Genomic DNA, 13384 nt, shown 5'->3' on the forward strand with positions numbered 1-13384 from the left:
TACTGTGTGTAGATGCTGTCTCTCCATCCATTGCTGCTCCCCATAGTCTCCTGCTCTAGGAGCCATGCTGCAGCCTTGTGCCTGTGCTCTTCTGGAGTTGGCCTAGCACATCCTCCTGTCTGCTTTGCTTGCTGACATGAAAACTGCATTAGAATCCATATTTCCTCTTTATAAAAACACTGTCAGAATATACTGACTGTAACTTTACCTAGGAAATTTGACTATTCTTGTTTAAAGAGCTTGACAGCTTTGATTAGGTCCTTCAATTTTCTGAAGATCCTACACTGACCTCTAGAGACTTGAATTAGTAATGCATTTTTTGATCCAGGTGTAAGACACACACACACACACATACACATACACACACACACACACACACACACACACACACACACTAAACAGACTGTTTACAAAATTTTTTTTTAACCTTTGCTTTAAATGAGCCAGAGTGGTTAATATACCTGTTAACAATATTCAAAATTTAGTTCATACCCTGATAGTCCCCAGTATATTTAGTATTTACTACAATACTCAGTTAAGGCTTAATTTAAGCCAGTGTTGCAGAGGAATTTTAATTTCTTAGGTTAACTATTTTACAACATTACAGACTTCATGACTTTCCATTCTTTGAATGTGTTATTAAGTTTAAAGTTTGAGAACATTTCAAATTTAGAAAACTTTTGAAAAATCTGCCCCCCACCAACAGGGTCTGTGCCTGTTGTAAAATGTCCTGTCCCTCTCTCTGTGCTTGGCTGGTGCCTTTCCCATTGATTGGAAAGGCCCAGCTCCTTGCACAGGATGGGTGCTGCGTACAGTCTCCAGTATCAAGCCTGTGTATCCCTGTGTGCAGGACACCCCGTCACGGTAAGGGAGGGTCCACAGGCCTGTCCCTGGCTTTGTAACAGGACTGTAGGTTATGTGGAAACCTCTCATGCTGAGCAAGTGTCAGGTATTTCCTTGGTGAGGATAGCATATAAATGAAAATATACTCTGACAGTGATTGTCTGTTGTTTGCTTTTTAAAAATGTTTTGGATTTTAAGAAATATTGACAGATAATAACTTTTGTTCATTAGTTGGTGTTTATTGGGTGCCCATTTGGGTGTGAGCAAAACAGACAAAAGTGCTTGCTGTTTAGGAACTTTATTGGAGTAGGGAGTGAAGTTGGATGCAGATCTTAAAACTGATGTTTCTAGGTGCCATTTGGGAAAGAGCACACACGGCTCCCTGACAGCTCCTTGTGTGACTGTAGGGGGGAGCACAGATGCCCAGCATGGGGTGAAGCCGAGAGCCATGTTTGGTTCCATGAATTCAGTTATGTGCATTTTATAAAGAACACTGCTTGTATTTTAAACTTTGCAAATTTTAATTAAGTTCTAGGTAGCAACATAAAGTAAACATAAATATGGGCCAGGAAAATGCACTTTATTAATGCTATAAAGACATGAAGGAGCAACAGAGGAGACATTGACTGATTAGTTAAAGGGAGGTTTTGAAGGGAATTATTGCTTAATTAATATGTACACAGGAGTGGTTTTAATTATAAATCAACATTAATTTTATTTTATGTTTTATTTATTCACTCACTTATAAAGTGTCCTTATAGATGTGTGTTTGTGCTTTAAGTTTTTGGCAAATTTCTTTGTGGATTGCACCTGAAAGCCTTTGTTTCCTTTGTGTGAAACAGCAGACATGTAAATAAGCTGTGACTTTGAAGCTGTTATGACACAGTGTTTTCTTTCTGCAGAGTGACCTTTGGTCCTGTGGCATTACGGCCATTGAGATGGCAGAAGGTGCTCCCCGTAAGTCACTTTCTTTCTTCTGGCCCAGTGGTCATGTAACCTAAACTGGCCCCCTGTCTTACATCATTCCTGGTGGGCCCAGTAGATGATGGAGTGATAAACATGTGGTTTTAGATGTAAATGGCATTCTCCACAGTCAGGCTTCCTTGTAGAGATAGGTAGGCTGCAGTTTCTTTTAAGTAATATTCACATGTGTGTCCTGAAGAGATCAAATAATAAGTGCTAAGTTTTCTTTCTACATTTAAAATTTAATGTTCATTGAAATTAATTCTAACACATGAAGTTCTGTTATTAAATTTTGACCTTACAGATGGAGGTATTACCTTTATTTGCAGAATTTTTTTTTTTTTTTGTATCACCTCATGAACATTTGTAAGAGTGTTAGCTTCCTTGGATTAACGCAATGAAAACTTCATAAAATTGATTTTTGATCAGGGATGGGATAGAACTGCCAAGGAAAAAATGGGGAAAAAAACCCCAAATTTTCTTCTGGTCCCTCTTAAAAAAGATACACCCCATCAATGTGTAACTGCCCAGTATACAGTTACTGAATAAATGTTTGTTGAATGTATGAAAAAATATATTGACAGCTAAGAGCTAGTTTGCTGTACAGAGATGAATGTTTGCCTTGAACTCCATCCGTTTCCTCATGTTTCCTTCTAAGGAATTGAGACATCTTCTAAGGAAGACTTCATGATCCTTTCTCTCAGTTTTCCTTCACAAAGGAAATACTGTGGATGCTCCCCTCCACGTCCCCGGTAGCTTTGTGAGCTTCTGTCTTAAATAAACTGAAGGAGATGCACAGTGCCTGCGGTGAGGCATTGATGCGTGTGTCTGCCACAGTCTTTATTGGAGAGAGGGATGGAAGTGCAGCAACCACCCAGAATCCACTCCATTGTACCCTCACATTTTTACCCTCTGTAATACTAGCTTTGATGACAACCAACAGCATTTCCGTCTGTTACAGGTGTTGTGTGAAGGCCTTTGCAAGCCATGTCTTATTTGATCCCTATGAAAATAGTAATTTTTATTGTAGTCTTACAGATGGCTTAAAAACTTAAACATTACCTACCTCCTTTAAGACTTTGAATTAGTATTTATCTTTGATTTATGAAAAGTTTATGTTTGTTTGAAGTTGTATATTTTTCTTATTGCTCTTGTTCTTTTATTTTGCTGTTACTAAATGTGAAGTTCAAGGTATGCCCTGGACTCTAACTAGAAGTCCATACTGACATGCAGCATGTCACCGTGGCGCAGAGCACATGATGCTGTTATGAGTGTGCCCTGAGAGGCAACAGTGAGTGAACTGAGTGCCATACTGACACGCATCTCCTCTCCCCAGCTCTCTGTGACATGCACCCCATGAGAGCACTGTTTCTCATCCCCAGAAACCCTCCTCCCCGGCTGAAGTCAAAAAAATGGTAAGCAAAATGGATGTTTATTGTTCTTTGTCTTTTCCTTTTCTGCCCTTCATCTCTTCCTTCCTCTGTCCGCCCTTACACTCCTCTTTCTTATTTTACTTTCTTCTGAGATAAAATTCTGGCCATTGTAATTTCATTGAGTACAAAAACCACTACCTTCAAATACAATTAAAAGGTGCCTGTTTTCCCTTGAGTTTGATTCTTGATAAGTTCTCTTTGAATTCCAATATGACAGTATTCCAGTATGAAACACTATCACTGGTTAAAGAAGAAAGTTCCATTTAGATATTTAAGCACAGTGTAATAATACACTTTGAAGCATCCTTTATAAAAGCAAAGCTGTGCTGATTTAAAGTTTCTCGAATGATGCATGGTTTTAAAATTAATGGAAGGGGGCCGGGGATTTAGCTCAGTGACGCTGTGCCTTCTTTGAAAGCACAGGGTCCTGAGTTTGATCTGCAGCACACCCCCGCCCCCCAAAAAAAGTTAATGGAAGGATTCACTACAGTTATTTGAGAAGGAAGCTGGACCAAACCCCTTTTCATTCCAGAAGAGCATAGTAACAGATGGGTCTTCTCTCCTTGGGCATCCTCCTTACCTTTCCCTTGCTGCTCTTTTGCATTGTCAGAGAAGAGACTGACAGACACCCACGGAGGATACCCATCCTAAGGACAGCCTTTGGAATTTAGGGTTTTGCCCTCTTGTCCTCTCCTGAACTTTTTTCCTGAGCCTTTTCTGTCCTGTTTTCACACAGGCTTCCATCCATCGTGGCTTCCCCTCCTTTCTGTGTTCCCTGTCTAGGAGATACCCACAAACTAAGTATCCCCCACACGCTCCATCTCTTTTTAAATGCGATTCAAGTTAATATTGTCTCCTCCTAAGTTCTTATCTCTCATGCTGAAGTGTGTGTACCAGGATGTATCCATGTCAAGCCTTCCTTTCGGCATTTGGTCTTTCAGCTGTGATTGTGCTGTTTTTTTTTGCTCATCTTCTGAGGTTTTGCAGTTTTTCTTCCCCTCTTGGTCATTGGCACACCCAAACATTTTCATCTCAGTTTCTTTCATGCATCTCCCTTTTTTTTATTGTCCTGGCTCCCAGCACCTTGAACGGTTCCTTCCACATGTTTTTTCTGCTGGCAGGATTTCTCTTCATCCTTTATATACTGCCTGTCACCTCATTCTATACTGTATACCTCAGGTCATCTCCTTCCATTCTCTAGTTTGTAGAGAAGTTCTTAAAGCCCACACAGTTGTGAAGACGTGGGTCTTGATTGATCTGCTTTGTTAAGGCATAATAATGCTGGGCCTCATGGGTGGCCAGCCAGCCTCTGGACATCGCATGTGCGGTGGACATTGCCCAGGAGTATCTGTTGGAATTGAATGAGTCTGTCTAGCTTACACTAAAGCAAGTGAGCCTCCTTTTCCTTTCTCTTTCTCTGTCAGATTTTACTGAAGGGATTGTATACTAGATGGATTACTCAATGCTCTATCTTAAGAGTACTTCACACTCTTTTTTTTTCCTGTCCATTGCTTGCATTTTGGAGTTAACCGCTAAGTGTAAAACATACACTAGTGTAAACAGACAGTGGTAGGTGGTGATAACTTCTTCCTGGGTTCTTTACTAACACTGTACTTGTTCTAATTGAACTTGATTACTCCCTACATTTATCCATTTATATCACTGTCCTCATTGTACCCATGTATTCTGAAGGGGAATTGCAGACCTCACAGTTGTCTTCTGTTGTGTTTGCTGTCTTCCTGAACACGAAAAGGGAATTTCCAATACTGTATTGTTTTTGGAGAAGTGACCACGAAGAAACATTTAGTGACTCTTTTCCAGCAGAATTCAGCTGTTGATTTTAAAGAATGTACTGTAGATGCTTGATCTCCAAATGTTAGCCTGAACACAGTGCATGAAAACCTTTTGGAATCTTTTAATTGAGGGCTGTAGGATCCAAGTTTCTGGTTTGGGGAGTGACTCAGGTATTTGTATTTTTAATAAATTGCCTGCAGTGATACTCTGGGCAGCAGAATTTAGGGATATTTGTGTACATCATTCTATTGTACAGTATTGTGTAGCTTCTTTTGTGTTTCTCATTAATCGCAGAGCAGCAGCTTTGAGGATCTTTCTCTTGAGTGATCATGACCCGTTTTTCCATTCTGTCTACTTTTAGTACCATCCTTAGAAAATGACTCATTCTCCAGTATGTTTGTTCTTTTGTTCGAGGTTCTTCTCTGTGGATTTCTGTCTCCTTATGCCCGTCTTAGGAATATCAAATATCTTGCCTTTTCTCGAGTTTTAACCACTGTACCAGTTTGGCTTTTTTCTCCTCTGAAAGTTTAATTATAATTTGCTATCATGTATACCTAAATTTCTTCTCCATTGTTTTCTATGTATATTTCTTATATAGCCTAAGATAAATACATACATAAATATTTGTCAAACTGGAAAAAATAGTAAGCTTGGGCAGAAGTACAAGATAAGTCATTCTTACAAGCAGCAAAGTAATTAGAGCTGGACTAATTTTCTAAGTCATATTTCTAAAAGCTGAAGAATTCATTCATTCAACAAAAATTTATTTGCCCTATGCCACAGGGAGAGCTGAGCATTTCTAATAAGTTGGACCTGACCTCTACTTCTAGCCAGTAGGGGAGAGAGACACATCAAGTGTGCAGTCTGCTATGTGCAGGCAACTCCAGAAGAAGGCCTTCTACCTTGGGGAATGTGTGTCAGAATGCTGCCCGGGGTCCGACTTGCCCCAGAGCCCTGTCTTCACAGATAGGATGTGTGAGAGAGGCAGAAACAAGGATTGGGCTGGGTCCTCATGAGTGTGGAAAACATTCAGCACTCAGAGTGGCTAGTCGTGCAAATGCCTGTGCACAGCTGTCAGTTACACCTGTGAGCAGGAAGTCCTGAGAGTCAGTCAGCCACTGTGACACACTTGATTGCAGCAGCAAATTAGCAGGGTCAAGAGTGCCAGCTTTGGTCACTGACATGCTTCCTTTCTCATCTCTGTCTGCTCCTGTCTTCTAGGTCCCAACATGGCACCTTCTGCCTGTCTCATGCTAACACAGCCCTCCCTCTGTTCCCTTCCTCTTCTCTGCCCCTATGATTTAGTGAGCAACACAAGATTTTAAACCCTTCACAGCTCTCTGCCTTTGGTGTGTTATTAATGTCGTTGTGGTGTAAATCTTAGCCTGTGTTACATTTTTGTTCTGGTCCCCAGTGAATTCACCTTCCTCTTTATGTTCTTACACTGTTTCTGGGCACTTACAAGACGTTCACTGTGAATTCTGAAACTTTTGTTTTCAGGCTTGTAAGTTACTGATACTTTGCGGTTTTGCTCCTTGTAGTAGAAATTAGTCGTTTTCCCTTCTTCCTACAGGTCAAAGAAATTTTTTAGTTTTATAGAGGGGTGCCTGGTGAAGAATTACATGCAGCGGCCCTCTACAGAGCAGCTTTTGAAACATCCTTTTATAAGGGATCAGCCAAATGAAAGGCAAGTTCGAATCCAGCTTAAGGACCATATAGACCGGACAAGGAAGAAGAGAGGAGAGAAAGGTATTAAACTTGATTATACTTTCATCCTTTTAAAATTTTCTTTTTAAGGTTCTTGCTGTCTAGAACAAGTTATGCCTTCCCCAAGGGTGACACCAAATAGCTCACCTGGTGTCAGGAGCAACTCCACATGTAAATTTTTGGGAAAAATCATTTGATTAGGCCTAGTTCTGCCGCCTACAGACCATCTGTGGCATTTCGAGACATGCCTGCATTTTGGCCTCTGGTCACAGCTAGGACTTCATGGTCTGGTGATGCTGTGATGCTCCAAGACAAGATTGCACCAGCTGAAGACATCCTGGGAGGAACGTAGACTTCATTTGCATAGTTCCTTGTTGTTCTAGGATTTCTGCAGACCCTGAAGTCATCTGTTACATTTGCTTCTACCCATGTACTGAACTCTCTGTCCTGAGTCATTTGTTACATTTGTGTCTCTGATGTACTGAATAAAAGGTGGCAGGTTTGGGGGCTTTCATCTTTGTGGCCCAGAGCAGCACTGATCAGGCCCAAAGCTCGTCTTCTCAAAAGTCTCATTTTTTTCTTCCTTTTTTTGTATAATAAGTCAATTTGCCTTGTGCTGTCATGGCTTGGAGGAGATTAGGACTTACTGCAGAGGTCCTTGTGACATCCCCTTTCCCTATTCCCTACAACGTGGGAGAGTTCGTATTGTCTCTGCAGTGTAGTTCTAGGATCGGGCCTAGAGTCTGGCCAGCCTTAGGGGGATTAAGTGTCCTCAGTGGACACCAGTTTGATCTGCATGTTTTCCCTGTCTGTCCTTGGGAGGACATGTTGGTGTTCATTGTGTCTCTCCACTTTGGTCTTATGTTCTATTTTACTTGGCTGGATGGACATCATCCTGAGTATGTTCTCCACTTTGAAATGTGCATGTGTGTGTGCATGCATACACACGCACACCCCATAGACTTTTCTCTCTGCTGTACTCCTACTGTGTCTCCAGTTGTTAAAGATAGCCATATAAATTCTCCGAATGCTATGTCCTTCTGCAGGTGGTTTGCTGAGGTCTGGGCTACATGTGTTCCCAGACTGCTTTTCTCTGATTATCACACAACATAGGCATGGTGCTCTGCCAGGCTCTTCATGCATACAGTGCTCACTGCTTGGAGTACCCACTCTTCCATCTGTCCAGCAAGGTGCAGTTCGTGGTTCACCACTGCTTTCCGCAGTCTACCTTCTAGGGCTGCTAATTCACGGTGACCTTACAATAACTGACAGAATAGCATTTGAATCCAACATCCTGTGCGTGACCTTTAAAAAACACATTAAAATTTTAAGGCCAAAGAAGAAACTGAAAAGGGTAAGTCCTAGGCAGTATTGCGTGAAGCCTTGAGCTTGTTATCTATCTAACCCTGAGAGAGTTGGCCAGTCATCCAGAAGTCCTGTTTGTAGCTTTTTGCATGTTTTAGTCTTACAGAGAACTTGGGTATTCAGTTAAATCATTGTTGATGTTCTTTTCCCTTCTTGTATATTCAGTCATGAAAATAGTTAAGCTTTGCATATTAAACTGCGATTACAACAAAATGAACTACAGGCAGAAAGAGATATCTTTTTTTCCCCTTAATTCTTAGCCAACATGGTAGCTCCTATTTTTTGGAAATATTTTTTATATATTGAGTGTATTAGTAAGCTTTTGTGTTACTGGGCCACAGTACTCGACACCCACACTTGCAGGAGGAAAGGTTTAATCTGGCTCATGGTTTCAGGGTATGCTAGTCCATGGTATGCTAGCTCTGAGGAGGAACATGGCAGAAGGACTTGGCAGAGCAAAAATTCTTAGTTAATGGCATCCGGGGAGCTGAGCAGGGGAACAGTGCCAGAGAGGAAGGGACCAGATACAGTACCAGAGTCTTGACTCTCTGACCCACCCAGACATACCCATATCTAGGCAGTTCCCAAGCCAGTCATTGACATTGAAGTTTAAGCAGTATTTCTAGTCATGTTCGCATTGCTGTTCTTAATCCCAAAAGCTAATATTCATTGAACATTGGCTGTGCACCAGTGTTCGCTAAGTGCCTGCCCTAGACCATATCTGATTCCTCACCATTCACGTCTTGTGGGTAGAAATGGCAGCGCAGTTTACCTTAGTTTCTTATCTTCAGTCAGTAACTGTGTTTCACATTCACCTTCCACATACTCGCATCTTCTGTCTAGAATTAGTTTATAGTGTAGAAAGAATAATGGTGTACCAATTTTTAAAAGATTTCATTGATTATTTAGGTTGGAATTCTCTTTAGAAACAGCAAATATCTGTGTCCGTTAAAATCATATGGTCTGATTGTCTAGTATAGAGAAGAGTTAATGTGTATACACACTCATGAGTTTGTCCAGAACCACATTTTAAGGCCTTAGGCTTGTTTTTCTCACCAGGAAAATTATTTTCATCTTACATATCTCTGACAAAAAGCAAAAATCTTTTGTTTGTTTGTTTGTGAATAGACTTTGTTAATCTCTTCCCTGTCTCTGGTTCTGATTGCCCTTTGGCATGAGGCTGCTCCTTGAAGTTGATCTGATGTTTGCAAAGAGACTAATACAGTGGCCTCTTACTTTCTAAGAAAATGAGAAAAAATGTAAAGAATGAAAATGAATTACTCTTGTTGAAAATTTTGCTTGTCTGGTATAAGTAGAATAGTTTTTGTCCTGTTCTTTTGTTCTACAGTTTCATTAGTTTTCTCTGTGTTTTGGGTTTGTTTTTGTTTTGTTTTGGTACCAGGGAGTGAACTCAGGACCTTTCACTTGCCAGGCATGTCTGGTAGCACTGAGCTACATCCCCGGCCCTAGTTTTTTTCTGATTTTACCTTTCATAACTTGTGGGAGAATTTGATTTGGGTTCTAGCACGTACTTAGGGCTTCCCTTCCTCTCCACCCTGCAGACCTTTCTCTTGGCTGCACCTTCAGGTTTCCAGATGCTAAAAACACCAAATGAAATCTCTCAAATGCTTTTAGCCCCTTTCAGCAGTTGCCACTCCTTCTTTGGAGTTCTGGTGTGTAGACAGACTCCTGCTTATGTATTTGCTGGTCACTTTTCTTATGCGTCCCTCTGAGACCCTCAGAACATCCTGTTGTGTCTTTTGGATGCAGCTGAGTCAGGTTGGCCTGGGAGTGGCCACCTTCTGTGTGTGAGAATTTAGCATGTCATCCCCCACCCCACGTCCTCTGGACAAGGTGGTTTCCCATGATGCTGGAGCTTCTGGGGCTGCTGGCCCATGTAGACCTGGGTCAGGAGTTGTGATGGTCCCTTTGTCCTTGTGTTCACAGATGAGACGGAGTACGAGTACAGCGGGAGCGAAGAGGAGGAGGAGGAAGTGCCTGAGCAGGAAGGAGAACCGAGGTGAGGACGCAGCCCTAGGCAGCATCCTGCTGTGGGCACAGGTTAAGCTGCAGTCTGATGGCAGATTCCAGAGGCGTAGGAAGAGATCGTAAATCTCTTCACAAGCACCTTGCTGTCCCCTCTCCTGTACTATTACAGACTCTTGTTAGATGTCCACTCCCTTTTAACCAAGGTTACACCTTGTCCTCCCCACTCACTTGGAGTGGGTGGTCGCGTTTGGGGATCCAGAGCTCAGAGATGATGAGTCTTGCTTGCATACACAGTCATCCTGCTCACAGGCTGGTGGGGCCTCCACCAAGCATTGATGACCCCCACGCCCATTCTTTTTGTTTGGTTTTACTCTTCCACCGATGTGGTTACCAGCATTTGATTTTCCAGTTAGATTGCGCTTAGTGTGCTTTGGTTTCTCCCTGGCTTCCCAAGGTGTGGTGAAGTGTAGGGTTGAGGAACAAGAATTAGATGAACCTCATAGTGACATGAGCCAGAGACCAGAGGACCTGGGCTTTAGGAATGGTTTTGCCTGGCAGCCCATTCATGCTACCCTCACCATGACTTCAGTGAGGAGACAGAAGGTGATGGAGGGGATCTGGGAAGACTAGAGATGAGAGTGGAAGGAGAAAGGAATGTGACACATTAAGAGACCCATGGCATCTTTTTCTTCTTACATAGAATATATAACCCTTTTTTCAAACAAGAAATTTAGAGGATTTTCAACCAATTTTTGAGTAGTGTAATTGTTTTTGGCTAGGGGCATGATTCAGTAAAAAAAAAAAAAATAAAAAGGCCAAGAAATCTTTTTGCTGCTGTATTATTCTGAGTGGAGGGTGGCAAGTGAGGAAGCTGCTGGTCAGTTTATCTGTTCAGTGACTAGTTCCTGAAGCCCATGTGGACTCAGCTCTGACCCTGACCAGGGACATTGGGCAGCCTACACAGCAAGGCTTGGGGGTTGACCATATCAAAAGGGAGAAAAGCTAAGTACTGAAGAGCACACTGATAGTTCTGTTTACTAATGGAAAATGGCTGGTGGAAGAGAGGTGATTCAGCCTTTGATTGTTGTTAAATGGTAAAAGAAGCCAGGTGTGGTGTGCATACCTGTAATCCCTGCACTCAGGAGGCTGAGGCAGGATGATCGCTGTGAGTTACAGGCCAGCCTGGTTATGTAGGGAGACTCTGTCTCAGAAAAACAGAGGAGTGAATGCTGCTGCTGTCACTTGAGGTGGGCTGAGTGATGTGTGGGTAGCGCTGAAGCCCTGCTTCCCCTTGCAGCTCCATCGTCAACGTGCCTGGGGAGTCCACTCTGCGCCGGGACTTCCTAAGACTGCAGCAGGAAAACAAGGAGCGCTCCGAGGCTCTGCGGAGACAGCAGCTGCTGCAGGAGCAGCAGCTCCGGGAGCAGGAGGAGTACAAGAGGCAGCTGCTGGCTGAGCGGCAGAAGCGGATCGAGCAGCAGAAGGAACAGAGGCGGCGGCTGGAGGAGGTAGAGAAGGGAATGTCCCTGCTGGCCTTGCTTCTCCTTTATTTGTTGGTAGCCAGGCGCTCCCAGGAGTGTGCCCTGTGGCCTCCTGTGGTCACACCTGTCCCCTAGCACAGCCACTCTGAGGACTCCCGAGAAAAGCCTATGCTGCAGCTCTTCACACTCCTGTAGCTGTAGCCGAATCATCCTTCCTGTGAAAGCTCTGAAGACCTGTCCCAGTTACCTGCTGGAAGATGCAGACACAGTTCTGTGTCCCGAAGGTGGCATCACTTAGCTTCGTGGAAAATTTCCTTGTAAGCTGGGTGTGGTGGTGCATATCTGTAATCCCAGTACTTGGGAGGCTGAGACAGGGAGAGTACGGATGAGTTTGAGGCCAGCCTGGACTACACAGTGAGTTCAAGGACAGCCTGAACTGCATAGTGAGACCCTGTCTCAAAAACAAAGGAAAGAAAGTTTCCCTGTGACTAAATCAACTTGCTCAGCCTTGGCCTGCTTTCTTTTCCACTCTTGGCCTCTGGACCACATTTTTCTGAAACTTCAGACTTTGTCATGTAAAAAGGTTTTTCTCTGTGTGTCCTTACTTCAGGTATATTTGAGAGTAAAGAGAACAGAGGTTTAGGATTAGTTACATGCATGGTGGGAAGTACATTTGGCTCATTTAACTTGTTTATAGAGTCAACACTCCTGACGTGGTTCCCTATAGCCTTCCCAATTTTAATTTGTGGAAGTTCATCATTCCTGTGGGATTGAACTTGGGGTCAAAAGCACCTTAGATTTTCTTTTCTTCGTGGCCTTTTGCTGTGTATTTCACAGCCACAAATTTCTAAATAATCATTTATTTCCATTTAATCCAAACATCTTATTGTTTTGCCTTTATGTTTCTCCTCTAGAAAAAGAACCCAACAGCAACATAAAGCCCTGTACTGATATTTTCCAGCAGAGTTCAGTTTAAGTAACGACATCTGCTGCTAACCGAGTTACTAAACAAATACATTTTGGGAGGGAGGCTTTGTTTTGCTTTGTGTACTTGTAATCTGGATTATGAAAACTCTGTAATTTGTCCCTTGGTTAGAAAATCAGTACCCATCTAACTAAGGAGCTTGGAAATGTTCAGCCAGGGCTTTCAAAGGAAACAGGTCATACCTTCCTCCATGTTAGGGACAACATGGTATTTATATCACTCATATGTCTTATTTGCAGTTTCTTTGTAGTATTTCTGTTAAAATTTTCCTTGGCGTTTGAAAATAGCAAAAATCCTGAGTGGGCTGGGGAGTTGCTGTTGCTTGTTGATCACTTGACTTACTGTAGGTGGGACATTCCGTGTGGTCTAAGTGCTTGTTGATGTGGTGTCCCCAGTGTCCGTTCTCATGCTCAGCTGGGCTTTCCAAGGCCAGGTGGCACTGGTTACTTCAGGAATTTATAGGTCAAGGTGCCAGGGGCTGGATCAGGTAGCATGAGCGTGGAAATGCCTTTCAGGGTTCTGAGGGGATGTGAGCATCCCTTATCCAGCCTCTCCTCGTGGTCGGTAGTGAGCTGGGCAGGAGACCTGTGGCTTGAGGTGAGGAACTAAGGTTCAGAGTTACTATTTTATTAAATAGTTGCTGGTGAGTTGGGGGTGTCTGTGTACTTTCACCTGTTTCAGTCAGCCCTTTAAGTTCAAACTCAGGGTGACACCTTTGCCCCTCTTTTCTTTCTCAGGGAAGGATGAGCTGGGAAATGCATACATGAGCAGAGCCTGCAGGTTGGATGCTTAGCAATCTGCCTCCCATGTAGTTAAGCGTTATT

The 13384-nt window shown here is 42.8% G+C and overlaps 1 protein-coding gene across 8 annotated transcripts in view; it reads left to right on the forward strand.

The window, feature by feature from the left end:
* The window catches only part of Map4k4 (mitogen-activated protein kinase kinase kinase kinase 4), a 157350-nt gene that overhangs the window by 103186 nt on the left and 40780 nt on the right, over window positions 1-13384 (forward strand). For all 8 annotated transcript variants that reach the window (XM_019209429.2, XM_019209427.2, XM_019209426.2 and 5 more), the window contains exons 7-11: window positions 1746-1800; window positions 3143-3221; window positions 6607-6782; window positions 10053-10125; window positions 11392-11602. In XM_019209429.2, the coding sequence (XP_019064974.1) occupies window positions 1746-1800; window positions 3143-3221; window positions 6607-6782; window positions 10053-10125; window positions 11392-11602 (594 nt within the window). The remainder of the gene's footprint in view (window positions 1-1745; window positions 1801-3142; window positions 3222-6606; window positions 6783-10052; window positions 10126-11391; window positions 11603-13384) is intronic.

This window comes from Fukomys damarensis, unplaced genomic scaffold (genome assembly GCF_012274545.1).
Source record: "Fukomys damarensis isolate Sample0158 unplaced genomic scaffold, DMR_v1.0_HiC HiC_scaffold_9, whole genome shotgun sequence".
In the NCBI taxonomy this organism is placed as follows: Eukaryota; Metazoa; Chordata; class Mammalia; order Rodentia; family Bathyergidae; genus Fukomys; species Fukomys damarensis.